General features: G+C 47.9%; 1 protein-coding gene and 1 long non-coding RNA gene across 2 annotated transcripts in view; both read right to left on the bottom strand.

The window, feature by feature from the left end:
- Window positions 1-8536: 8536 nt before the first annotated feature.
- Window positions 8537-9173, bottom strand: LOC131480402 (uncharacterized). Its single transcript, XR_009245510.1, has 2 exons — window positions 9074-9173; window positions 8537-8781 (listed from the first exon to the last, which is right to left on the bottom strand). It is a non-coding gene; the product is annotated as an uncharacterized LOC131480402 (long non-coding RNA).
- A 4446-nt stretch (window positions 9174-13619) lies between these two features.
- The window catches only part of LOC101523891 (nuclear body protein SP140-like protein), a 51528-nt gene continuing 38518 nt past the window's right edge, over window positions 13620-26629 (bottom strand). The window contains exons 13-20 of the mRNA XM_058665092.1: window positions 24714-24856; window positions 23539-23577; window positions 19049-19090; window positions 18088-18203; window positions 16542-16662; window positions 16216-16287; window positions 15534-15677; window positions 13620-13984 (exon numbers count right to left, since the gene is read on the bottom strand). Of these exons, the coding sequence (XP_058521075.1) occupies window positions 13883-13984; window positions 15534-15677; window positions 16216-16287; window positions 16542-16662; window positions 18088-18203; window positions 19049-19090; window positions 23539-23577; window positions 24714-24856 (779 nt within the window). The 3' untranslated portion in view covers window positions 13620-13882. The remainder of the gene's footprint in view (window positions 13985-15533; window positions 15678-16215; window positions 16288-16541; window positions 16663-18087; window positions 18204-19048; window positions 19091-23538; window positions 23578-24713; window positions 24857-26629) is intronic.

Genomic DNA, 26629 nt, shown 5'->3' with positions numbered 1-26629 from the left:
AAAGCCATAAAACAAAACCAACAACAGGAAGAAATATAGAAGTTTACATCATGAAGTTAAATAACATGCTACTGAATGACTAATGTGCTGCTAAAGACATGTAAAAGAAAGTCAAGGACCTGCTAGAAGAAAATGCTACAGTATGACCAATGAGTCAGTGAAGAATTTAATGAGAAGAAAAAACTATTTTGAAGAAATGAAAATAAAAACAAAACATCAAAATCCATGAGATATAATTTCCACTATCTTTGTTGGTGAGATGTGTCTTCTGTGGGAAACAGACAGATTGGTTTTGTTTTTTGATCTAGTCCACTAATCTATGACAATTGATTGATGAATTCAAGCCATTTATATTCAGGGTTAATATGGATAGGTGGTAATTTGGTCCTGTCATTTTAGCAATGGGTTTTTCATTGTTTGATTTAGTGTCCTGTTGTCATTTGACTGGGATGTTCTCCATGTTTGCCTTTGGTTTTGGTAGGTACTATTAATTTTCTCTGTCAAGAGAACATCTTTGAGTATCACTTGTAGGGCAGGTCTGAAAGAGGCATATTTGATTTTTGCTTTACTGTGGAAGAATTTTATTTCATTTTCGAAGACAAAGGAAAGCTTTGCTGGGTATGTTATTCTGGGCTGACAATTTTTTCCTTTTAGAATCTGAATTATGTCACTCCATTCTCTTCTAGCCTGTAGTTTCCTGTGAGAGGTAAGCTGTGAATTTAATTGCCATTTCTCTATGTGCCAATTGATTTTTTTCAAGTGCACATTTGAAGATCCTTTCCTTATGTTCGACTGAAGAGAGCTTTATTATCATGTGTCGTGGTAAAGTTTGGTTTTGGCCAATCCTATTGTGAGTTCTGTGCCCCTCCTGGATGTTGCTTCCCAATTCTTTCTCCGGATTAGGGAAGTTTTTGTTGTTATTTCATTGAATACATCTTTAAACCCAGCTTCTCATTTTGAGCCTTCTGGAAGTCCAATAACTTTTTTTTCACTTTGAACAGATATATAAAAAAGTATCAAAATTATTTTCTATTCAGTTGCAGGTTTCATGAGTTTCACTATTAATTGAATGCTTGTGATAGTAAAAAATCCACAGTTTTCTCAAAACACACATTTTTAAAAGATATTTTGAACACCATTACATGAAACTCTCTTTTTGTTACTGGAGGAAGATGCTATCATTTCTCATCTCACAAGCCAATATTTTCATGCAATGGCACACATATGATTAAAAGAAAGCAGCTTTCTGTTGTAGGAGGTAGGAGTTCAGCACCAAAGAAGGAGTTGCCAAAGTAGCTTGCTAGTGAGGTTCTTCTGTAACACAAACCGGCACCAGAAAAAGTGGGCGACTCTTTGGTTAAAAGATGGAAACAATGGCCAATCGGCATGACAGAAAGAGGGAAAACAATCAATCAGGGAGATAGGAATAGAAATGACTGTCCAATCAGCAAGCAACTGTCCTCATCGCTTATCTCCAGGGTTTTGTTTTTATTCTAACTTAAAATGTAGCTGGTATCTCTGTCTTCCCTTGCAGCCTTTTATATACCAATCATCATGCCCAGCTTTCCCTCTTAAACTATCATTTTCCATCTTCTCCTACTAACCCATCATTTCCGCTGCTTTCCTCTTCACAAGCTGTCCAATTTCCTTTTATTATTATTAATTACATTGCATTATGTGACACAGTTTTATAGGTACTTGGATTTCCCCCACCCTACCCAAACCCTCCCCCCATGGTGGATTCCTCCACCTTGTTGCATTACCACAGTTCAAGTTCAGTTGAGATTCTTTCATTGCAAGCATATACCAAGCATAGAGTCCAGCATCTTATTGTCCAGATAAGGTCAACAGCTTGTTGGGGAGACCAACTCTGGTCTAAAGGTAGAGCCAGCAGAGTATCATCCCGATCAATTAAAAGCCCCAACATAACATCAGCAACAATTTATAACGTTATGGAGTTAATTGACATAGTATTGAGTAACCAATATGTTAAAAAAAATGCAAGTTCTTAACCACATCCTGTGACTTCTTCATTGACATTTCAATTTTAGTTTATATACAACCTGGTTCTATACACCTTAAAATAGCTATAGGGTACTATTCAGCTATCTCGTGTCTATTTTCATTTTAGTATTTAGCAGTTTATAGCGTTGAAGCATAATTTTGCTGAACCTGACTTTTTTTCCGGGTAGTCTAGACTGGCTTATAACTAACAAAACATATGTCAACAGTTTAGGTGCAGAACAGTTTTAGGAGGGGTGTGCAGAGAAATCTTCAATACCCTAGTGAGGAGTAACTAATCTTTGTGTCCCACCCAGTGAGTATAAGTGAATCCATGCTGACCATTTCCTGTCTGATTCTAAGCTTTCCTTGTTGCTCTCTGTATGTCTATTCTAGATTTTTTGTTTTGTTTGTTTTGAGGGGTTTCCGGAGCGATCCTGATGGTCATTGCGAGAGAGGGTGGGGACCCAAAGTTGAAACCAAGCGAGGACCAGAGAAAGCTCCCCTCCCTAGTCCCGAAGGAAATTTATTGTTCTTCTGTTTCTGCAGACTGCTCAGGGCTCCTGGCTATGGCTCTGATGCCCTTCCTGCGAGGAAGGATTTGGGCTTCTTCCATCCAATGTGGTAGATCCAAGCGGGAGTGGATGACCTCAGAGTTCTTGGGAATAACTCTTATATTTAGCCTTTTAATAGTGTCTCTTAATTCTTGAATACTTTTTTTTTTTTTTTAGCTTGACCCACCTCCACTTCTAACTTTTTGATTGTTTCCCCATTGTGGCAAGAAATATCTTCCAATTCTGTGATTCTTCTGCCTCATTCATTCTATTGTTGAAGCTTTGTGCTGAATTTTTAATTTCTTCCATTGTGTCCTTCATTTCTAATAATTCAGCTTGATTTTGTTTCAGTGTTGCTGTTTCCTGTGCGACAAATTCCTTAAATTTCTGAATGTGCTTCTCGTTGTTGATAAGAAGCTTTATAACAAGTTTCTAAAGTTCATTATCTCCCATTTTCCTCCATGTCTTCCTCAGCTAACTCTGAGGTTGGAAAACACTTTTGCTCCTTTGCAGGGGAGTCTTCAGTAATATTCATTGTGCCTTTGTCTCTTCTTTTGCTCTTGGTCATTGTACTGATTATCAGATTCTTCTCCTTAGGGCAGATTTCTAAACTGTGTCATCCACAGGTCTACAGTTTGATTTTTTTTTTAAAGATTTATTTATTTTTATTGGAAAGTCAGATACACACAGAGGAGGAGAGACAGAGAGGAAGATCTTCCGTCCGATGATTCACTCCCCAAGTGAGCGCAACGGCCGATGCTATGCCGATCCGAAGCCAGGAGCAAGAAATTCTTCCAGGTCTCCCACACAGGTACAGAGTCCCAAGGCTTTGGGCCGTCCTCGACTGCTTTCCCAGGCCACAAGCAGGGAGCTGGATGGGAAGTGGAGCTACTGGGACTAGAACCGATGCCCATATGAGACCCCGGGGTGCCTTCAAGGCGAGGACTTTAGCTGCTAGCCCACGCCACCGGGCCCCTACAGTTTGATTTTACTGATTGCGTTTGGTACCCAGTTCTTTCTTTGTAGTCACTTGTGCCACTCCCTCCAGTGAGTTTCAGACCTGGGCTCTTGTGCTAGGCCTCCACCACAGACTTCCTCCATAGCCCCAGCTCCTAGCTCACTGCTCTCCACCTCCTGCGATCCTATGCTGTGGCTGCACTGTTGCCTCAATAACCTTTCTCTCACTTCTGGTTTGAACAATTCTCAGGATTAGGGAGACATCAGGTGTCATAAATAAAAAATTAGTTTGTTGCTGATGATGATCTTGCCAGAACCTGTTGGCTGTTAGGTCTGAGGGTTATCTGGATCTATTTTGGGTGGGACTTGTAGGATTCCAAAGTCGGTACTATTTTCTCTGTGGGACCAGTGCAATGCACTGAGTGAGTTCACTCCCGGCTCAGTGCATGCGCAGCTCACTGTTGTCCCTCCCTTCCCACAGTTTTTGCCATAGTGTACAAAATGGTATGTCATATGGCACTGGTGGAGTTCTGGATCTGCTAGTCGTTAGGTCCAGAGGCTTCCTGGACCTATTTTGGGTGGAACCGGTAGGATGCCACGTTGGTACTGTTTTCCCTGTGGGGCCAGTACAATGTCATGAGCCAGAAATGAGTTCACTCCTGGCTTAGCACATATACAGCTTGCTGCTGTCCTTCCAGTCCCACAGCCTTCGTCTCACTACACAAAATGGCACCTGATGTGGTACCAGTGGGGGTCTGGGCTGTGAAATCCACTCTGTTCTTGCTTGGGATCTGCTACCCTGTCTCTACTCCTGGTCATATCAAACATGGGAAGCTCTTTGCCTGGGTTCACCTCCTGAGCTCCTGGTGAACTCCCCTTCCCCCTGGCTGCCCGTGGAGCTCTGGCCACCAGTGGAGCTTGGATTGCCATTTGCTGACTGCCACTGGGATATCTGGTCATTGCAACACCACTCCATTGTCTGCTGCTTCTATGTGTCCATCAGTCTCCAGGTGCCCCTCTACTGTCTGCCTCTCCTTTCCTATTTCCTGGAACCTGCTCTTTTTACTTAACCCCTGGCTAATGATTCTCCATCTGCTTAAATATGTCTGTCATCACCTTATTCCACCATCTTAATTCTCCTTCCACATTCTTTTCAAAGGCAGTGCTAGCTTTTTGAGTTCCTAGCAGCAAAGTCCTTTATATTGCCTGCCTTTTTGTTCCGGCATCCTGGTGGGTGTGGTTTTGATGACTAATGACGGTGGGTACCTTCTCATGTGCTTGGTACATCTTCTCAGGAGAGATGGCTATTCAAGTCTTTGCCAAGTTTTACATTGGGTTACTTGTCTTTTTTAAAAAAGTGTTATTAAAATATTCAAGACACTGTATTTCTCTCACACGTGTTTTCTCTCGGTCTGGGACTAACTTGTGAAGACTTCACACTGACTAGGGTTTTGACATCGATTGTCGGGGTAGGGTAGGACTGGAGCCTGGAAGAGCAGATCACTGGGAGAGGTCACTGCGCTGCTCCAGACTGGAGATGATGCCCTCTGGGCCTGCAGACTGAAGGGCAGAGCTCTGGGTCTACTCTGCACTCTGGCCCTGCTTGGGACCTTGGCTTCTCCACACACCTTGGCTCTGCTTCTTTGCTGCAGTTTTGCTCACCCATGCCTGGTTTCAGTTTATGGCTGTGTCCCCATTAGTCCTTTAGTTTCCTTATGTATTAATCTTTTCCTGCCAGATCGCACACAATTCTGTGAGTCACCTTACATTCCCTTGTCGTCATAAAAAGAATGAGAAAGATGAAGGAGCGAGAGGGAGAAGGCAAGTGAGTGGATGTGGGGCCTCCCTGGGCTCGCAGAAGCTGGGTCACTGCAGTGGTTGGAATGTGGCGTGTCCCACATGCTGAGTGCAGTGCTGTTGGCACATGGGGGCCTTCGAGGTAAATATATCAGTAAACTTGTCTTTTGCAGTCATGGGTTAGTTCTCACAAGAGTCAGTTGTCAAAGATGTGGCCTCCCTACTCCCCCCACTCCCAGGCTTCCACAAGGGCCTTTATCTCTGCTCCACTGAGTTGATGAGCAAGAGGCCTTCGCCAGAAGCCAAGTGACCGCGCATCTCATGAACTGGGAGCTCGGTGAGTTAGGTGAGTTCCTCTCCTTGACGCCGACCCAGTCCAGGGGCCTGTGTCACAGCACCACAAAATGGACTAAGACCTGCTCTGCTTCTCCTCCAGCTGCCCTGGCCCCTACAGGTGCTTCCATTTCCTGGGCTCCCAGCTGCACTGGGAGTCTGGCATGGGCCTCAGAAGTAGAGGAATGTGCTAGAGGGAGGGGTGGGGGAAGCCCGTTCCTTTCCAGATTGCGGGAAATCATCTGCATTTTCCTGTTACATCAAGCCATGAGTGGGAGTTAGGCGTTGGGACTAGGAAGCCTACAGGCAAGAAACAACTGAAGTTTTAGAGACAAGGGGCCAGACATGGAGAGAGAATTCTATGGAGGTATCTTGTGGAACAGTCAGGGTTGGGACTTGAGTGAGACCAGAGGGGCGTCTGGGGCACAGGTTCTTTCTGCCCTTGTGCCTTACCCTAAACTTACCCTTGGGAAAGCAACAGAAGCCATCAAATAGCCAAGAGTAAACCTGGAGTGGGAGGACCGAGGTTTCTACAGTGAGCGGCAGGCACCTGGCTCCCCAGAGTGGAGGACCTGGGCTCAAGTCCCACTTCGGGGTCTTCCCTCCAGCCTCCTCCTCATGCATGCCCTGTGAAGCAGTGGTGTTGGTGCCAGTTGCTGGCTTCCTGCCACCCATGTGGGAAACCTCGGTTGAGTGCTCAGCTCCTAGCTTCCGCTGGGCCTAGCTCTGGCCATGGCAAATCTCTTGAGGAAGTGAGTCAGCAGGTGGGAGCTCTTTTTCATCTATCTGTCTTTTTCTGCCTCTCAAGCAAGTAAGTAATGAAGCCAGGATCTGTGTCTTTTCTAAGCCTCGATACAGCACAGGACGCTGAGAATTGTTAAGCTGTTAGTCCTTCCTACCTTAGCCTAGACAGTCAGGGCCATCTCAGCAAATGTCCTCACTGATGACTTTGTAACAAACTGAGAAGATGATTTTGAAATTCATGTAGAAGTCCAAATGATTTAAAATAGCCCAGACAAACCTAAATAAATACAAAGTTGGAGACCTACATGATTTTCTTGCAAGGCTTACTACACAGCCATGATGATTAAGAGAGTCAGGGAGAGACATGGAATAAAAGGGGACTTCAGTGGGGCCAGTGTGAGTTCCAGCTCTCCACTTCAAATCCAGCTCCCTGATAACGTGCCTGGGAAAGCAGTGGATGACCCAGTGCTTGGGACCCTGCTCCCTAGTAGGAGACCCAGGTGAAGTTCCAGGCCAATGGCTTTGGCTTCATCTGGCTTTGGCCATTGTGGCCATTTGGGAGTGAATCCTAGATGGAATATTTTCTCTCTCTCACTTTGGTTTTCAAATAAATAAAAAATAAATCTTTTTTAAGAAAAAGATTTATTTACTCTTTATTGCTTTATTGGAGGGGCAGATTTACAGAGAGAGAGAGAGAGAGAGAGAGATCTTCCATGTGCTAGTTCACTCCCCAAATGGCCACATGGCCAGAACTGAGCCAATCTGAAGCCAGGAGCCAGGAACCTCCTCTAGGTCTCCCAAGTGGGTGCAGGGGTTCAAGCACTTGAGCCATCCTCTGCTTCCCTCCCAGGCCATATCCTGAGAGCTGGATTGGAAGCAGAGCAACTGGGATTCAAACCGGTGCCCATATTGCATGCCACATCACAGCAGAGGATTAGCCAACTCATGAGCTGACTGATGGAATAAAGAAGAAACTGTCCCCACAGGTTTGATCACTTGGATTTGTTGGTTCATGGCTGATTCTCTAACCACAAAAGACAAATTAGCAAGAGGAAGAAAAATCAAAATGTATTTAACTGAAGTTTTCTATGACTTGGAAGCCTTCAGCAGGGGAGACCCGAAGATTCAGAGAAAACTGCCCTTTTACGCTTGCATTTGATGAAGAGTGCTTGGCCGTGCAAAGTGTGATAAGACGCAAAAGGAAATGACCCAGTGGCAGCAAACGGGGGGCGGGGTGAGCAAGGCTGGTTGGTCCACATTTTTTTTGCCTTACAGGTATGGGGCAGGACTCCTGTCACATGAGGGTCTCATGACCCAGTTTCAGAAGAGCAGGTGGGAGGTGTGCCGCATGGCAGGGTCAGGGGAAGAGGAAGGAGGCAGAGGTCCATCTTGCCTCTGTAAGTTTTTTGTTTTTCAATTTTCTTCAACTTTAAAATGGCCAGTATGCCCAGGTGCCATATTGCGGGGCACATTCCCTACGTCCCAAGAGCATTACATTTCAAATCTGTGGTGTCCTCTGACTATATGCAGTCCCAAGTTTCTCCACTTGGTGCCAACGTATCCAGATACATAGGCGAGAGTCCTTCAACAAGCTGAGTTCACAGAGAAGGACATGGAAAGCCTGTGACGTGGTGCAGCTGTGGACCTCAGCATCCTATCCTGCTCAGGCACTTGGGAAAGTAGCACGTGATAAGCCAGGAGCTGGGCTTCTGCCGCCCAAGTGGGAGACCCAACGGGAGTTTCTGGCTCTTAACTTCCGCCTGGTCCAGCCTCGGCCCTGGTCGTCAGTTGGAGCGTGAACCAGCATGGATGGAAGATGTGTTCTCTTCATCTCTCCTTTCTCTGTGTCACTCTGCCTCTCTAGCAAGTAAATACACACATCTTCGTTAAAAGATAAGCTTGCCTTTGTGTAAAAAAAAAAAAAAAAAAAAAAAAAACTTTGAAATGCACACTGCCTATCAAGAGTCTTCAAAAAAGTTCACAAGTTATATAAAAAAAAGGCTACTTGTGAATTTCAACATTGTTTTACATCACTTTGACATTAGTTTTTCCATGGTCTTTTGGAAATACCCTTTTATTTATGTGATATTTCGCAAGGGAAATTTTAAAAAGATTAAAAAGTGTCAGGGCTTCACCTGCAAGAGATGGAATTCATATGCCAATTACACTCTAATAGGAAAAAGAAGGCAGTGGGGCTGTTGTTCTGTTGGACACCAGCCGTGCAGACTTGCTGAGCTTTGCGTTTTGCAAGCTGCGGCCCTCACAGCCGTGCGCTCAGTTCCCAGCCTGGCGGGAGGAAACGGAAAGTTCAAGACAGGAAGCAGGCAGCGGCGTTGGATGATGACTATTGAAGTCCGTGTAGCTTCAGTTAAGATGTGGTGAACCTGCAGAGAGACTGGAAAGCCCCGCGGCCACCCTGCCCAGGTTATGAGCAGGCAACCTGGACGTGACTCAGACCGGAACCTCGTGGGATGGATTCGAGGGCTGCCCAGCAGCACCTTCCGCCCCACCCTGCTCTGGTGCTGTCTTGGTTTGGTTCTCCTTGGAAACTGAGCCTGACATCTGCATTTGAGCACAAACAGTGACAAATGGCGATCGGAAAGGGGGTGAGCCAAGAGGGGGTTCTTGGGGGATGCCCAGAACTCAGAGTTGTCCAGGGCAAGAGGCCAGGTGGCCGTGGGACTGACCCAACCCCTTCTTGTCTCATCGTGGATGGGGATGGCTTCTTGGACAGTCTTAAAGTCTTCAGCACCTCCCGATTGCCTCCCCAAGCAAGGGGCACCCTCCCTGCCCCGCAGGTGTCGGCCACACAGTCTTCCTGCACACGGTTAATGCCCACAGAAGTGGGAGTGCTGGCGAACAATGGCCAGCTCACCTGGTGTTCCCAAGCCCTCTTAGTCATAAGACAAAATTCGCTCCAGGAGTATAAAACTTTCCATCCACCCTGACATTCGCGAGTGTATCTGCTTGAATCCTCCATCCCACGCCAGCTGGGGCCTTTCTCTGTCAGGGGCCAGTGGGGAAGTGTTGCTTTCTCCTTCTCATTCTTTCTCACTCTTTCTCACCTCTTCCCTCTTTTACTACCTGCTCTTGTCAGGCTGAGGACTGGAGTTGGAGGCTAGGCGAGAAGCGGGGAGGGACAGCAAAGACGGTGTCCACCGCGGTCTGGCTCCGGTGTGCTGTGGATGCGGCGGACGCCCTGGGGTGAGGTCATTTCCTCAAGGAACGTGCGCAGCGAGGCAGCGAGCGCCTCAGGGTTTCTCTGGTTGCTTGCCAGGCTCTCAGGTCCTTTGAAGTGGCAGATGGCGCCACCTGCTGGTCAGTTCATTTACCAACGCGCACTTGCATGCGGTTCTGAGTGGACACTACTGCAGGCCCACCTCTGGTTCTGGAAATGTGGGTCATTTCCATGGGTTCTGTTTTTTCTTGTGGCTTCCAGGCAGGGTTTGCAGCTGTCACTCTCTAAGGAGCTCTTTTCGGGCCCGTCTCTCGACTGGGAGCGGAGCAGGCCACACGGGAGTTGGGGTTGTAACATTGATTCACCTCAGAAACCCTCAACGATGGTACTGGTGTGGCCCTGGGTGGGCTAGGCCAAGACTTGAAGTATCTCTCCTGGATCCAGGGCCCTGTGCCCACCCTGTTGGTGCCACTTGAAGCTGGCCATTGCAGGTGCAAGCCCAGGCTTCTGCTTTGTGGTTCAGGTCTTTTCCCATTAATCTCTCCTTCCTGTTCTAAGTGAGAGTCCCGGGGTTGCTCTGATTGGCCCAGTTTAAGACTCTAAACTACCTGCTTCTCAATCCACCTGCCTTCCAATGATTGATTACTCTGTCCCAGGCCGTTCAGGGTGTGGTCCTGCTTCACTACTCGCTGTCACTGGGAGGTGCCCTTAGCTGCCAGTCCTGGCCCAGGCCCCTCCCTGTCACCAAGGGTGCCCTGTTGAGTGCGTCTCACCCTTCAGCCCATCCTCCTTCCTCTTCCGCTTTTGAATGTTCCTGCTGGGCCGCCCCAGGACATCCCGGACAATTTTCAGATTTTACAGCCTTCACTGTGGAGAACTGCCACCTGTAGTTTTTGGACTTCTGCCCGAAGCGTCCGTCAGATGTGACAGCTGGCGGCTCCAAGGCTGGAGCAGGCCGACGGCCCTATTTGCCTTTGGTCCACTTTACAGCTCGTCTATTTCCTGCTGGTTTGCTGAGCCTTGATAGCTCTCTGTGTATTGGTGGATACACACAGATGCATCTGCTTTCTCAGATATATCTGCACAAATATTTCCTCCTAGCCTAGCTTAATAAATGTTTTTCTTCACCATGTCTTCCACCAGGCATGCATTTAAAAAAATTAGTGAAGTCTAGCTTACCAATTTTTTCAGAGTATGACTTTGGGATCTAAAGAACAAAAAATCAATGTGAAAATCTAAGTCAAGAGGATTCTCTTTGAATTTTACGTTTAAAATGTGATCCCTGGGGCTGGTGTGGCATAGAAGGTTGAACCTGCACCTGCAGTGCTCACATGCCAGATGGGTGCCAGTTTGTGTCCTGGCTGCTCCACTTTGGAACCAGCTCCCTGCACTTGGGAAAGCAGCAGAACATGGGAGGCCCACATGGAGACCTGGGGAAGCTCCTGGCTCTTTCCCAGCTCTGGTCTTTGCTGCCATTTGGGGGAATGAACCAGTACATGGAAGATCTTTGTTTCTTCCCTCTCTGTAACTGCCTTTCAAATAAACATAACTCTTTCTTGAAAAGAAAAGCAAAGTGGGCCCTTCTGAGCTGGTTTCACAGCGGCACCAGTTCTGTCTGCATTCATGTGCTGTGTGTTCATTTCCTCGCATGGACTACTGGAGCACAAGAACATGAGACAGACATTGCAGGGTCAGGTGGAGGGGTTAGGGAAGCCTGGAGGGCAGAAGCCCGCCGGGTGGCAGGGGCTCAGAGACCGGTCAGCACAGACAGCGACACTGGAGCTGGGAGGCCGGACGAGGCTACCCAAGAACTGACCTCCAGTCACTTCCACCTTTCAAGGTCGGGGTGGGAGGGAACCTGCAGGAGAAAATGAGAAAGTGGCAGCTGGGAAGGCGGGAACCCAGGAGGCTGCCTAACTTGTGTCCAGCTGCCCCTCATTTCTCTATAACTCAGTGGCCCCTGGCGCCCTGTCAGGGAGGGAGTCCAGGGGGAGAAGCAGGCAGTACAAACTGCACAGCTCCAGGCCAGCACGGAGGGGCGCACTCAACAGGTGGGGAGCTTCTGGGCGCCAGTGTTTGCCAGCCTAGAGTTGGGTTTCATCAGAAGCAAGTTAAAAGGGCTCCGTGCGGCCAGGCCCTGCCCCCTCTAGCTGGTGTGTTACCACTGCTCCTGCTGCTTGGAGAGAACGGGCTGAAGACACACAGACACTCCAAGACCCTCGCAGCCCTGTCTTCCTTCCTACGAGCCTTCCGTTTATCTGGAGCCAGGAAAGGTGAGATGCGAACGGTGGGCTCCGAGCATCAGGTTGCTGGTTTGCTGTTTCAGGGAGGCTGGAATCTTGGGGGGAGGTGAGGGCAGGTGGTGGTGTGGTGCGGGAAGGTGCGTCAATGGATTCCAAGGAATGAGCCGGTATAGGAGGAGTCACATGAGTGGTGCAACTTTCTCCCCCGCACGGGGACACCCTGTATGCCCTGCAGCCAGCCAGGTCTGGAAGCTCTTGCTGCGTCGTGTTGTCTTGGGGAGGCAACAGGGTGGGTGCCCATCGGGTCCTTTTGAGCAAGCCCTTATCAGTGACTTACCTTGGAGGGGGCATTTCCAGAGCTGCTCGTAGGGAGGTGTGCCATTTTTCCTGCCAGATGTAAGGATGGAATACCATGAGGAATGGGTGCAGGAGATGGATAGTGGAGCTGTCAACCCTTGTGCTGTGGATGGGTTTGTGTCGCAGTCGGAGACAATGGGTCTGCACTCACCCAGAGCTTATCTCCTAACTTACGGTACAGCCCTGGGACTGCAGGGGAAGACCCACAAGGTGCCAAGAAGATGTGGGTTTGTGCACAGAACTCTGTCTGAGTGGGCCCAGGCCTGGTCTACTGTTGCATGGGGGATGCCACAGCAGCCAGGAGACCATGCATTGTCACTGCTCTGTGGCTTGGGACCGCTGCGAGCTCCCAGTGTTCTCTGGTGATGTTGGGAAGTAGGGTCTGGGAGCACCTGCCACAGATGCCCCTCGCCTTGGAGGGAGGTTCCTGAGTGAATCATAAGACAAAGGAGACTGATGTTGGTCAAGGAGAACTCTGTATCCTGCCATCTGCAGGCATGTGGTGTGACAGGTGATGCGGTGCTGTAGGGCTGGAGCCAGGGCCTTGGAATCACAGTGGCTCTTTCTGCACTACTGGAGGCTTCATCCAGTGCCCACCTTCCCTGGTCACCCTCCTGCCTGATCTTTCCACCCTCCTTTTAAAATCTGGAGGTGGTATTGCAGCCTGGACTATAAGGCACCTCCTAAGAGTTACTCATTTCCCCGGCAGTTGTCCATGTCTGTAGAGTCATATCCTCCATGATGATGCTATGGCCACAGAGGAGAGGCATGCATCAGGGTGGTCCTAGGTTTGTAATGGAGCCAAACATTCCTATCAGTCAGCGATGCTGCGGCTTTCCTAGCATCACAGTGCCAGGCAGTGGTACTGGCATAAGCAAACTGTGGCCAGGTGCATAAAGATAGAGCAGGTACGTAAATTATGTACAGTGTGCAATGTTGGATACTGACAATAGAAATGACTATGGGACTGGTTTATGCTTCACTGTTCTTTGTTTTCATTGTCATTACTGAATGTACACTCGCTCATAAGAAAAGTATGTTCTAAGAGAACACACCGCATCCATAGTCTCGGATGTTCTGTGTGGGCTTCCTGGTGGCATCAGGAGACCACCTGGAGTGGATGACCCTAACCGTCTAGGCAGAGCCACCCTCCAGCACAGCCAAGGCTCGTCGGAGCTTTCAGAGCCCAGGTAGTGAATGCTTCCATCAGTGGAGTCAATTGCGGTTCCACGGAAATGTCATGTATCCACCAAGTCTTCCTGATGCCTTTAGATACCAGGCACAAAACAAAACAAAACAGAAAACAAAAAACCAGTACTGCCCAGCATTCAGTGAGGGAGGACCTCTGTACTTACATCTGCATCTATGTGAGTGAACATACAGATCTCAGTAGCTTTCTGTAACAGTCAATAGTCAGTAATAAAACACAGGGGAGAGAGGTACCATTGACAGTAACAACAAAAAACACAAACTACTTCGGGGTGAAGACGAATGTCAGTACTGTGTGGGAAGAGACAACGTTGCTGAAGGATCTGATGAAGGACGTGAATGCATGGAGGCCACGAGCCGACGAACGCCCTGTGGAGAAGGGTGCCCTTCTTCCACAGCAACTTCCTCTCCAAGTGGTTCAATCCGAACACTTGGACAAATCTAAATTTTATTTAGAGAAATAGGTGACCAGGGATGGTTTAGAAATGTTGACAAACGAAGGTCTCCAACTAACACATGCTCTGCCCAGTTTCCTGAATTGCAAAAATATGTTGGAAGTTCTTCTCAAACTTGGCCTCTAGTTCACGCCCCAGCCTAAGGAACACTTCATCCTGAAAAAGAATAGATATGACAGTAGCCACTGTTTGGGGAGCCTCCGCTCCTCGCCTCCCCCGCAGGCATGAGCCCCCAGCCAGAAAGGCATGTGTGCTCTGCTGTTCTGGTCGTTTCTCTTTGGAAGGTGGAAAAGCAGACCCTGCACCCCTTCCCCAAGATGCCTGGAGCCAGGAGTGCGTCAGGTTCTGCGTTTTGGAGACGGCAAACGTTTGCACATGCACAATGGGATGCCCTGTTGATACAGGCTGAGTCCACACACAAAAATTCATTGATGTACCGTCTGTGCCTTCCACACATGGCCCGTAGGTAAGTGTGTACGCTATTTTTAATAATTTAATGCATGAAGCAAAGGTTTACAGTGTGGAATTTTCTGAGCATTTGGAATTTCACATGTTTCAGTTAGGAATACTCAACTCACAAACTTCAGGCTAATTCCTGATGGGCAGTTCATGGATAGATTTAATTTTATGAATTTTAGATACTGGATAACTTTTACGAATTCATGGAGAGATGTCACTTTTATGAATTCTAGATACTAGATACTAGCACATTTTAAATGTAATAATGTGACAGTACAAAAGTGTCTACCTTCACTTCATGTTTCCCTTGTACCTTGACCTCACCCTTTGGGAATGCTTTTCACTATTTTTGCTATAGGACTAGGAAATTCAGGCGTGAAGTAAAGCAGCATTTGAAGGTGGGAGACGGTTGGTGTGGTGTCGTCCACAGGCCTGTCCCTAAGGGCTGGGAGGTAGACTAGCAGACTCCGGCCTCGCTCCCTCGGCGTGTCCTCTTACGCCTCGGCCTTGACGGCTCTTTGGAGAAGGACCAGTCAGGCCACGAGACTGCAGCCACGATCACCCCTCTAGTTAATATCCAGCAGCTGGATTCTATTTTAGACACTTCACAAGAACCCCAGGCCTTGACCAAACAAAACAGTGACCATGTCCACCTATGGTGGCCTCTGGTCCACTCTGCCATCACAATGTTCTCAGGAAATTGTGCAGGCTTCAGCCACCGACCAATCACAGGAGCCAGCACCGCGCATACCAGCTGGGGAGCACGGCTCAGTCCCTAAGCCTTGCTGCCCTCGGTCCCTCAGGGCATCACAGAGTGCAAAATCAACACCCACTTTCTATCACCACCATACTGGCATCAGCCATGGACTGGCTGCTCATGAGGCAAGCAAACCCAGGCTTTAACAGGGGGTCCATGAGAGCATCCCTTCAAGATAGGAAGAACTGATTTCCCTGAAAATGCCCTTGTCTTTCCTGTGGGGTGAATAGCTCTGCCGCCGAGCGTTTTCCCTTGGCGGAAATCTCCCATCATGAGAGAGTACAGGCAGGGGCCTTAGGTCCGACTGGCAGTGTCACTTCCTGGCTTGGGCCATTCCTCCAGAGCTTCCTGGATACTTCCAGGTTATCATTATCACTTTGGCTTGTATGAGCTTCTCAACTGAGGAGGGTAGTTGAAACATTCGCCCTATAGAAGATGCAAGGTAGAAAGGCCATGACAGAGAGCAGGGATGCTGGGAGCATCACTTACGCTGCAAAACACCTTGAGGTTCTGAAATATGAGGCGCATGTCCTGCACGAAGCCCCCCACGTGCGAGTACTCCTGTCTGCGCAGATTCTCCTTGATCTTGTCTAACCACATGGGTCCCTGTGTGCCCTGGTGTGGCTGGGTGCCCTGTTGAGATCAAGGAACACAACAATGGGAGGGCTGGGGGTGTGGCTCCACGCCTGCCTTCTCCAGACTCCTAAGGTGGGTGGATGAGGAAGGGGTGTGTGTTCCTCCCCCTCCCGTCTCCCTTGCGTGTCTGAACCCTGACACTCTCCTCCCCCAGTGTAAGAGCTGTTGGGAGGTAAGTATGTTATGAGGGTGGAGCCTCACCATTGGCTTGGTGCCCTTGTGGAGACCCTCGGGAGCTCCCTCCCTGTTGTTCGGCATGCGGGAAGTGGGAAGGAGCTAGCTGTCTCCGAGCAGGGTCCTGGGTTAAGCCCAACCTCACTGGCACCCTCATCTGAGGCTTGCAGCTTCCAGATTCTGAGAAGCCAAATTATGTGGTTTCAGCCCCCTATCTACGATGGGAACTTGAGTTCTCAATCTACGATGATTTGTGATAAGACATTTGAAGGAAGACAGTCACCCAGGAAGCAGAGAGAAAAGCTGTTTGTACAATTTCCAATCACAAGTTCACAGCCTTCAGGCTGTGGCTGCTACTTACATAATGCGGTTTCGAGGCAAAAGCGGTACTTTCTGAGCACTGGTAGACCTTCAGGAGGAGATACTCGCATCTCTGTGGAAGATGCAGACAGTGAGGGAAAGGCCCCTTGCACAGAGCTGCTCACCCACACGACCAGGCAGAACACAGCTTCCAGGCTTGCAGAGTTCTGGGAGCACACATGGAATGCTGGTCTCCTTTGGACCCCACACTCCGGTGTGAGGTCGTGGGATGGAAGCCCAGCGTGGGCACAGGCTTGGCCTGCTGTCAGACTGCGCCCCTCCCCTGTGCCCAGCAAGGAGTGGCCTCAGGCTCCCGACACCACTCACCAGCTGCTCCTCAGGCTGCATCTGTATCTGCAGCACCTCTGATTCCTGACGAAGCGGCTGGTTCTTCCAACACCTGTGCCACATGGTTTTGATCCTGCAGGTGATGCAACTCCATGGGTAGCTAGGAGGTTGGACATCAGTGAGCAAAGACAGGATCGGTGAGTCAGTCAAGGATCCTGTGACTGCCTAAGTCCTCTCCTCAAGACTGACCTGTGGTTTCCATCTTTCTCTCACGTTCCTCTTGGAGACCCCTTGTTTTCAGTAACTAGAGACTCCCCTCCCATCAAGAGTGGCAGCATGAGTGACAAGCCTGTTGAGTGACATGCCTAAGGAGCGATGGACTCTCACTCACCTCCAAACCTGGAGTTTGCATCAGAGCCTCTGGGAGTTTGATGACGATTCCTTTTTGGCACAGTCAAGTCTTAGAAATTAGCACCTTAAGTACTGGAGTCTTGGGCCATGATGCATCAACCTCATCTTTGTCAAACTCAGGGCAGCCAGATTTTTGTGTTTTTCGCTTTGGCACAAAGCCAAGCTATAGGCATCTTCTACTCTGACACTGCCTTATTCCATTCTGGAATTTATCCCGCAAAACCTTCTTGGAAAAGAAACCTACAAATGGGTTAGGCATCTTCCATTTGCCCAGCTTCTCTCCCTTGCTGTCTGTGCTGTGAGGCTCTTGAAAATCAGATACAAAATAAATAAATATATAAAAAAAGAAAATCGGCTATACATACAATAACTCATCCTTGAGATGTTACCTTCTCCAAGGACATTCAGTGCATGTTCCACGGACCCAGACCGGCGTGGATCTGGGACCACATACAGGCTGTCTTCTGCCTCTATAGTTTGTCCAGTTCATCAAAGGCATGTATTTGTACTGATGCCCTCAGATGGCACCCTGGGGACAGGTGGCTTACTTGATCCCTCCCAACATGGAAGGAGCAGGCTTTGACCTCACCAGGACAGATGCATTCTTGGTAGAGGCCATCCTCCTGGCCTCCAGCAGTTCTACCGGAGCATCATTCTCAGGACACCTCATCGGTCTCCATGGTATCCTACACAGCATCAGCCCTGTCTGAAGCAGGGGCTCACATCCAGAGTTCACAGACCTTACCATGCTCCTTGCGATGCAGAATCAGCTGACTTGACAGATAGTGGCACAGCCTTCTGAAGGCCCTTACAACCTTGCAATGTTCCCACAGCAGGTCCGGGTGTGTGTGTGTGTGTGTGTGTGCGCGTGCGTGTGTGTGTGTGTGTTGTGGTAGAGGGTTGGGGAGAGGGGAGAGATTTGACTTGAACCAATAGCCAGGGTAGGATGGTGTCACTGTATCAGTGTGTGAGGTTCCAGCAGCCATCTGAAGAGATTCTGCCCCATGAGTCTGCTGCTATTGGCCACTAACGTTAGAGCTCTGAGAGATCCTTATGGATCCTCATCTGATGGATCCTTGAAGCTCTTCACCAGGGCCCAGAACCCAGCAGGCCACCTGCGAATGGCGGAGGGGCTGTACCAGGACAGGGTTGGGTGGGGATGTGGCTTACTAACCTCTCAGGATTTATATGTAAGATGTGGCAGTCCTGGTGGTAGGATCTTGAACAGCTATCGCAGCAGTAAATCACTCCCCCTTGGTAGCACACGTCACACTCATTGGAGTTCTGTGGCTGAAAGAGATGGAATAGACGTCTCAGGGATTAGTGAGACCCCACAGGTCAACACACTGGGATTCTAGGACGTGTGACCTTACACATACCAAGGTGACACTTGAAAGACTCCAACCTCAAAAGGAAAGGATCCACATTGAGTGGAGATTTTGCAAGACCATTCTGTTGTGCGGTAAAGTTCAGGAAGTGCTGGCTTTGTGTCAGCAACAGCAGAGGTGGGGCTAGGCTGAAGCCAGGAGCTAGGAACCCCATTTGGTCTCCCATGTGACTGCAGAGGCCCAAGCATGTGCAGCATCACCTACTGCTTTCCCGGGCATGTTAGCTGGGAGCTGGATCAGCAGTACAGCAGCTGCAACTCAAACTAGTGTTCATATGGGCTGCCAATGGTGCAGGGCGGTGACGGGACACAAGTTTTTATGAAAGCTGAGATGCAGACACAGAATGGTTTAGAAATAGCACCAAAAATGAACTAAAAATCATCTGAATCAATTATTTTTTGGTTGGCAAAGCCTGGCCTCAAAACATAGTGTGTTATCTAGCTACATTCATCATTTAAATTGACTTGTTCCAGGGCAGTTCATTGAGAACTTAACATGATGGAATCAATTTCTGTGACATTCTGTGTCCCATAGTTCCATCCATAAGCCTTTGAGCAGTTGAAGAAAGGGCCTGGGTGCAGATCCTGTCCTGGGAGCTCTGTGTGTTGAGGTCAAAGAAGCAGGGTACAGACAGCATTCTGCCGCCAACTGTGAGCACGCAGCAGGGAAGAGCAGTAGCGACTGAGATCATGTGCTTGGGGAGAAGCCGGGACTCTTACAGGATTACAGGTAGGAGTCTGTACTTACATAAGGGTCAATAAAGATGCTGCTGTCAGACTGCTGTGTACGCTGTGAAAAAGAGAAAGATTGAGTCACAATATTGGATATGACGTTTCACGAGTCACATTTTTGAATATAGTTTTTGAAAGATTATTTTTTTAAAGATTTGTTAGACTTACAGAGGAAGAGGGACACACACACACACACACACACACACACACACACACACACAGAATCTTCTGGTTCACTCCCCTATCTGATCACAGCCGCTGGGACTGAGCCAGCCCCAAGCCTGACTCCTGGGACTGCATCTGGGTCTCTCCCACGTGAAGCAGAAGCCCAAGCACCTGGGCCACCTTTCGCTGCATTGCCTAGGTGCATCAGCAGGGACTAGGGTCAGAAGTGGAGCAGCCAGAACTTCAACCAGCACTCAGATGGCATGCCAGTGTTGTAGGCAGTTTAACCTGTGACACCTGAACAGAACATTTCAGTGTTTTGTGCCACAGCCCTCCCTTGGTTTCACTTTGTATCTGTGTTTATGTGGCTGGATGTCGAACTAGAGAATGGAAAGCATTCATTACTGTGTTCATGAAGGTTTGGTTTAAGTAGGTTTCAGACCTGGCTCTTCAACCCCAGGTGCATGCCTTTGGAGGCCATGCAGGGAGCCTGGCCTTGGTTCCCAGACTGAGCCACCAAACTACGCTGGTCGACCCACATGGGGGCCCTTGGCCCTTTTCCTCTAAGTTACGACCGTGGAAACCAGGCTGGGTCACCACTCGCTGACTCTCATAACCATTCAGTTCAGGGCTATGCAGTAGCCCCCAAAAGACCTCCTCAGGGGGACGCAGTCCTGAGGACCACAAGTTCCCAAAGTCTCCAGTGCTCACAGCTCTTCTTCCTCAACATGGGACCTCTCCACATTCTCCTGAATCCTGACTGCATGGACCCTGGATATCTGGGATGGCTTGGCCTCCCTCCAGCCTAGAAAAATGGCTGCTCCAGCTCTTACCTCCTGCCCACAGCACCCAGTGTGACTCAGACCACACAGACTGGAGATGACGGCCATGTCAGTGCCCACCTCTTGGAATGGTGCAGACCTCCATTTCCCTCCAGCCCCACCATGTACTATTATGCCAGGTCAGGCAAGAGGCTCACATAATTCTGTCATTTTGGCCTCCTCTGCATTACCACTGATCAGCATAACACCTGGCACCTAATAGTTGCTCCGCAGTTGCTTGTTGAACGGATGCATAACACAAGAATCAGAAGCCAAGGGCTGGAGTGGAAGACCCGGTGGAGAGACCCTCTGGGAGCTGAGGTGGTTACACTTTTGGAGCAGGTGCTTAGGGCATGGCGGGGGAGCACCTGTGATGAAGGGAAGGGAGCTGACCAGCTTGGGATTAGCCTATGCTGAACTCACTTAATGAACAGATCAAATCACTTCTCTGCAGAAACCTTGGTGGATGCCGAAGCCTGTCCCTGCATCTCCAGTTACCAAGTCAGTGAAGGGAATGGTCCCGGGCCAGCTTTGTGAGGACTGACTTCCTGGTATGCAAGAGATGTGGAAGGTTCCCTATGCCACAGGTTATGGAAATGGAAGTCCTTCCCTGACATTCCTGCACCATGTGCTTGCTCTCTCTCACCAAGGCTGCTAACCTGCAGCCTTGGCCAGGACAGGCACGGCAGCGCTCTCACTACTTTCTTTGGAGTCCACACAGCATGGAGGTCGCTGGTCTGCGAACTCCATAACGGCTCGCTCACACGGAGGGCATCTCCTGTGGGGAGCCATGCAGTTGGGTCGGATGGCATGGGTGTGTGATGAGCACTGCTCCTTGGTTAGCAAGGCTACGAGGAGTTTCTAGCAGCGAGGCAAGGCCCGGCGGAATGTCTCTGGTCACCTCATTGCTGCCTCAGCCCATTGTATGGACACTCAATTACCTCTCTGATGTTTCATAGAATTCTCCTGAGGGTGTTGTTGCTGTTTTTCTGCTAATGGGAAGTGATTCCTGTAACTAGTATGACACCTCAAATTGATCAATCATGTTATGATAAAAACATCTTTAGCGACGTAAGGCTATGACATACAGCTAAAAGTATACAATAGTACAATTGAGCCCACAATGTCTCCAAACATCCTGTCATGTGCCCACTTTCATCCTGGAATTTGCCCTAGTATAAGTAATGTTTTCCTTAAGAAAAGGCTTGATAATATCTTGCAACTGATGGCAATAATGGAGGTACAAAGAGTTTGTTTACCATGCGCCTTGAACTGTTACAACACATGATATGACGTATTCTAGTTTCTCACCATAGAAAGCAAAAGTATATGCGGCATCTTCTAAAGGGAAACAAATGTGAACCCCCTCAAAGTGGCTTAAAATCTCTATCTTATATTGGCACTTATGTTTAGGGAAAGAAAACACTTTATGAAAACTTTTGTCTTATATTGGCACTTATATTAAGGGAAAGAAAACAGTTTATATAGATAAAAGGAAGTTTTTTGTAAAGGCCCTCTGTAGATTGGCTGAGCTGCCTTGATCCCTTTCACTGCCCTTTAACAAAAGAACAAAAAACAATTGAATCAGCACTAGGTGAAGGTGACAGTAATTAATGCATGACTTGATTATAAGATTTAGCAAAGAACCTATGTTATATGCTTTTATAAGATCCTTTCATTTATAATCTTTTAATTCAATAATCTTTTAATAATATCTTAATCAATCTTAGTTTGTGTTTAGTAGAAATTGATTTTGAGTATAAGATTAATTTTGAGTATAAGTAAACTACTTCTCACTATGTATCTGCATGTGCTGCCAACAGTGGAATTCCTGGCTTTAGCCAGGTCACTGCAGATTTCAATGAGTAATGGTTTGCCAAAAATGTTTTCTTTAAAGTAAATAATATGTTAGGATTGTTTTTTGCATTTTCTTAACCATGATGTAAAAATGAAACAATTGGATATTGTGCAAAAGTTTGTGATGATTTGTGTATAAATAAAGAAGGCAACTTTTCTGAGTTGTCCATTATGAGCATCAAGCCATAGTGGTCCGTGTCTTATCTTTTCCTCTTACAGTCTCGCCGATCCACGCATCCTTTGCAAGCTCTCAGCTGGAGCTGGTCTCCGGCAGTCTCCACCAACACTGATGGCATGGGGTCTTTAGAGCCCCTTTGATAGGCCGAGGTCTCTTCACAAAGGAGAGAGTCCAGAGCAGCAGGCTTACAGGGCACTTCTGCAGTCCTGCTCTTCTCAAGAATGTAATAACGGAAAAGTATTTCCCCTGTGTGTGTGTGTGTGTGTGTGTGTGTGTGTACACTTACGTGCAGTGCAGGGAAAGTATGAATGAAAGGGAGAGGATGTGCTTTTGTTGTTTGCCTCACTGGGTGATGTATGTTCCCAGGGGAATTCTACATTAGGCCATCTGGTGTGATCATAGGATGTTCCCAGGGAAACATCTGCTCCTTCCCTGTATGTATTTCAAACTCACACTTGCTTTTTTAACTCCACTCCCATCTTCTATGCTTAGTTCTGAGAAAGTACGACATTTCACATATTCTAGTGAGATGTGACAGACCGGCTCAGCCGGGAGCAATCAGTCCGACGGGAACAGGACCCCGGGAACGGTGGGCAAGGATTCGGCGAGTGACAAACAGACACGACAACTCGAGGCAGTTGTATCTGAGTGCATTTTGCAAAAGCAAGACATCAACTTCTATACAATAGATGATTGCAAAGGGACATTTTCTTTGTTTATTCATGTGGTTACATGTCTACAAACAATTATTCCAGGGATGTAAGCGGGTCTGTTGAGAAAAGATTGTTCTCTAATAGCCTGGTGACAGACTGCAGTTGCTATTTCTTGTGGATGCGGTTTGGCACCAGTTACAGTTTTAATCATTAAGCGGTTAGCTCTCATTGTGTTTTGTGCCTTACATTGGTTTTAATTTTTCTTAGTTTTTCTTCCTGTATGACTTTTTAAGCTATAGATTTCTACTATATCTTCTTTTTAGGAATTCTCAAACATAGTCCCAGGTAGGTTTATTAAAGCTAATGACTTGATAGTTTTTATCTCATACTGTTTGCAATCCTTGTCCAGTCTCCTGTCAGAAGGCTTCATAGAACTATAAAGGAATATTGAGCCTTTGCTGAACATAAATAGTATTATTTCAGCCATAAAGATAAGAGCAAAGAGAGTACAGTCAGGGATGCCAAGACCACTAGAGAAGCAGCCGAATCCAGGAGGCATCCTTCCTTGAAGCTTCCGCCTCGGCCTGGTGATTTCTCACGCAGGCTCCATTGGAGGTGGCGTGACAGTGAAATACATACCAGGGGGGGTTCACTCTGATAATTTATTCTGCAGGATTGCTCCCATCTCTAGCTGCATCTTCCAGTGCCCAAAGCCTCCTACCTTGTGTGATGTTTGGAAGCAGCAACAGCACCATATATACAACTAAATTTTATCACGGAAAATCAGAGATTGAATGGATGAGACACTGGTAGGAAGTCAGGCGATAATCACCTTTCTTCTGCGTCTTGGTGGGTTTTGCAGAAATCCTTTCTGAAAGACAGAAATAGTCAACGACATCATGGATCTTGCCTTTGTTCTGTGAGGCTGGTGTCTATGACTATCTTCTAGCAATTTCTATCTGGGTGTCTCACTGTCAGCTCTAAGTCAAGATGTCTTCATGGAAATTGTTTTCCATGATGCTCTAGTGATGGAGGGCTTCCTGCCCTCTACCATCAGCTGAGCCAACAACTGGAGCCTTTTAACCAGATGTGTCCCAGCACATGGCGCAGCACAATTCTGGCTGTCCTTTGTGTGCACATAAGATGCCCTGTTCTACATTCTTGTTTGCCAAACTCTTCTTGGACATGAAAACTGTCCCAGGAATCTGTCCTTGAATTCAAAGCCAGAAGTGACAGTCCCTCATCCAGCTGCTTCATCACCTCCTGTCAATGCTTCTTACTCCAGCATGCGCCCCATGCTACTCTGGGGTTGGGGGGGGCAGCCATCTTCCTGGTTTGGGATTCATACCTGGTCCTCTCTTGTAGCTTGAGATGGAGCTCATTAAATATTTGCTTTACAAAAACCCTTTTTTTATTGCAAGAATGCCACAAGCAAGAACTGTCTGAGGTGTGCTGAAAGAGCTCTGTATCCGGGATTGAAATTCTGCAGGCTCATCCACAACGGAGAGCCTGTTCCTGCCTTGTCCACGCCAGGGGATTCATGGGAGGGGCAAAGCTATCACTTATAATGTGCTCTGTTGATGTCCTCTTTCAAGGATAATGTTGAGTGGTTCATCCAGCTGAAATACACTAGAATCTAGGAACTACCCGCACCATTCAGCATTTTCATATACATAATTCTACGATGGTACATTTATTGGTTCCTAAAGTTGAACACTCCCCTCTCCCCTCATGTGACCCACTGCACAATTCCTTTGTGGCAGAATGAAGACCACAAGGTACCGACCATCCTCTCCCCCAAAGGGGACATGCTAATGTACTTACAGGACAACGCTGTAAAGCAAGCCAATCATGGAGACTGAATTGTGCACTAAAGCTACAACGTGTATTGCCACCCTGGGATGTACAGTCAGGATGGCTTTATAGACACAGCAAAGGTCCCCCAAAGTCCAGACTGGTGAATCATGATGGTAAACCATTGACCAAGACCTCAAGTCACCAAAATACCTGGATCAAAACTTTCAGGGGCCACCCGAGGCAGCGCACGGTTTGCTTCCAGTTCTTGGATGTCTCGTAGCCGCCTTCAATTTCAAATTCTCGCAGGGTGAAATACCGTCCATCCTTACCCTGTATACACTTCTGGTGGGAGCCTGTAAGACCAGGACAAGGTTAGCTCCTCCATGGTGACAACACCAAAGCTTGGCTTCCTACCGCCCTGGCCGTGGAGCTGCCCATCTGGGGTTCTGCATCTGTCGCAGGAGACTGTTTCCCTACCAGACCTCAGTGCTCCATTCCCAGCAAGAAAGGTCAGGGTCGAAGGAGACTCTGTATTGTGTATTTGTGTCTTGGACTTTCATGCAGTGAGGTGGACAATAACTGCCAGCAATATTTACCCGTTCACAGTATTTTATTATGATAAAAAGCAGGTGAATAGCACTGAAGAACAAGCAGGACTGTTTTCCCTGCCTCTCTCTGGTTCTGTGCCAGCCTAAACATCAGTGGGACAGATGAGGACATACAGCCCCATGCTATATGTAGCCACGTGGAAACTGTCCTTAGAGCTACTTCCGCCATGGCCTGCATAACTTCATTCCTCAAGCTAATGATTGATCATCAACTATTTCTCATGGTCTGCACTCATGGCTACTTCATGCTAAAACTAACTATTATTACAGGACTCCAGTGTTATGACTCAACAACTAATCCTCCACCAGCAACCCATATGGGTGTCGGTTGGAGTCCTGGCTGCTGCATTTCCAATCCAGTTCCCTGCTAATGGTATGGGAAAGCAGCAGAGGCCGGCCTAAGGTCTTGGGACCCTGCACACACGTGGGGGACTTAGAAGAAGTTCCTGGCTCCTGGCTTCAGCTCAGCTCAGCTCCAGCTGTTGAAAATGTTTGGGGAGTCATCCAGCAGATGAAAGATCTTTCTGTTTCTCCTTTCTGTGAATCTGCCATTCCAATAAAATAAATGTATCTCAAACATATTTATTTTCATTGGAAAGGCAGGCTTATTTACAGAGAGAAGGAGAGACAGAGAAAGATCTTCCATCTGCTGCAGGTTCAGTCTTCAAATGGTCACAACAGCAGAAGCTGAGCCTATCCAAAACCAGGAGCCAGGAGCTTCTACCTGGTCTCCCACGTGGGTGCAGGGTCCCAAGGCTTGGGGCTGTCCTCGACTGCTTTCCCAGGCCACAAGCAGAGAGCTGGATGGGAAGTGGAGTATCTGAGACCTGAACTAGATTCTGGTGCTTGCAAAGTGAAGATTTGGTGAGACATAGTGTGAGGCACTAAATAAGCCTTTTATTACGGAAATGTTTTCCAAAGTGAAAAGTTAAGTTACAAATATGAAATAAGATCATAGGGCAAACACTTAAACACTCATTGGAGCCCAGAGGTATACCATGGAAGTGGGAGACACTAGCAGAAGAACAGTAGAAGTGTAAAATATTTTCTGTTTATTTTTCCCCTACTAATGTGGGGAGGCAAGTTTTACTTGTTCTCATTTTGTAGGGGAGGAAGTTAAGAGCCACAGCAACTGAGTATCATGTTACACCTGATGCACACTGTCACGGCGAAGGCATATTCTGACTTTGTCCCCCAAGTCTTCATGTGTGGGATGCTAGGTCCTTAGTGCAGCCATGGAAGAAGTGGCTGGACCCTGAAGAAGTCAGGCCTCAGGGGAACCGTGCAGGTGCTTGAGGGGCTGCCCACAGAAGGAATCGCAGGAGTCCAGCTGCTCTTGAGCTTTCTGTTTTGCAGTGTACTTTTCTCTCATGTCCACCCATCAAGATGCCATCCATCAGGAGGCCCTCACTGGAGGGTGGACACATGTGGCTGCCTCATCTTGCACTTGCAGCCTCCAAACACAAGAGCTAAGCCAACCTCTTTTTGTTTTAAAGGAGCTTGTCTCTGGTATTTCAT

This window comes from Ochotona princeps, chromosome 5 (assembly GCF_030435755.1).
Source record: "Ochotona princeps isolate mOchPri1 chromosome 5, mOchPri1.hap1, whole genome shotgun sequence".
Lineage (NCBI taxonomy): Eukaryota > Metazoa > Chordata > Mammalia > Lagomorpha > Ochotonidae > Ochotona > Ochotona princeps.
This window is presented reverse-complemented; position numbering and strand designations above follow the sequence as displayed.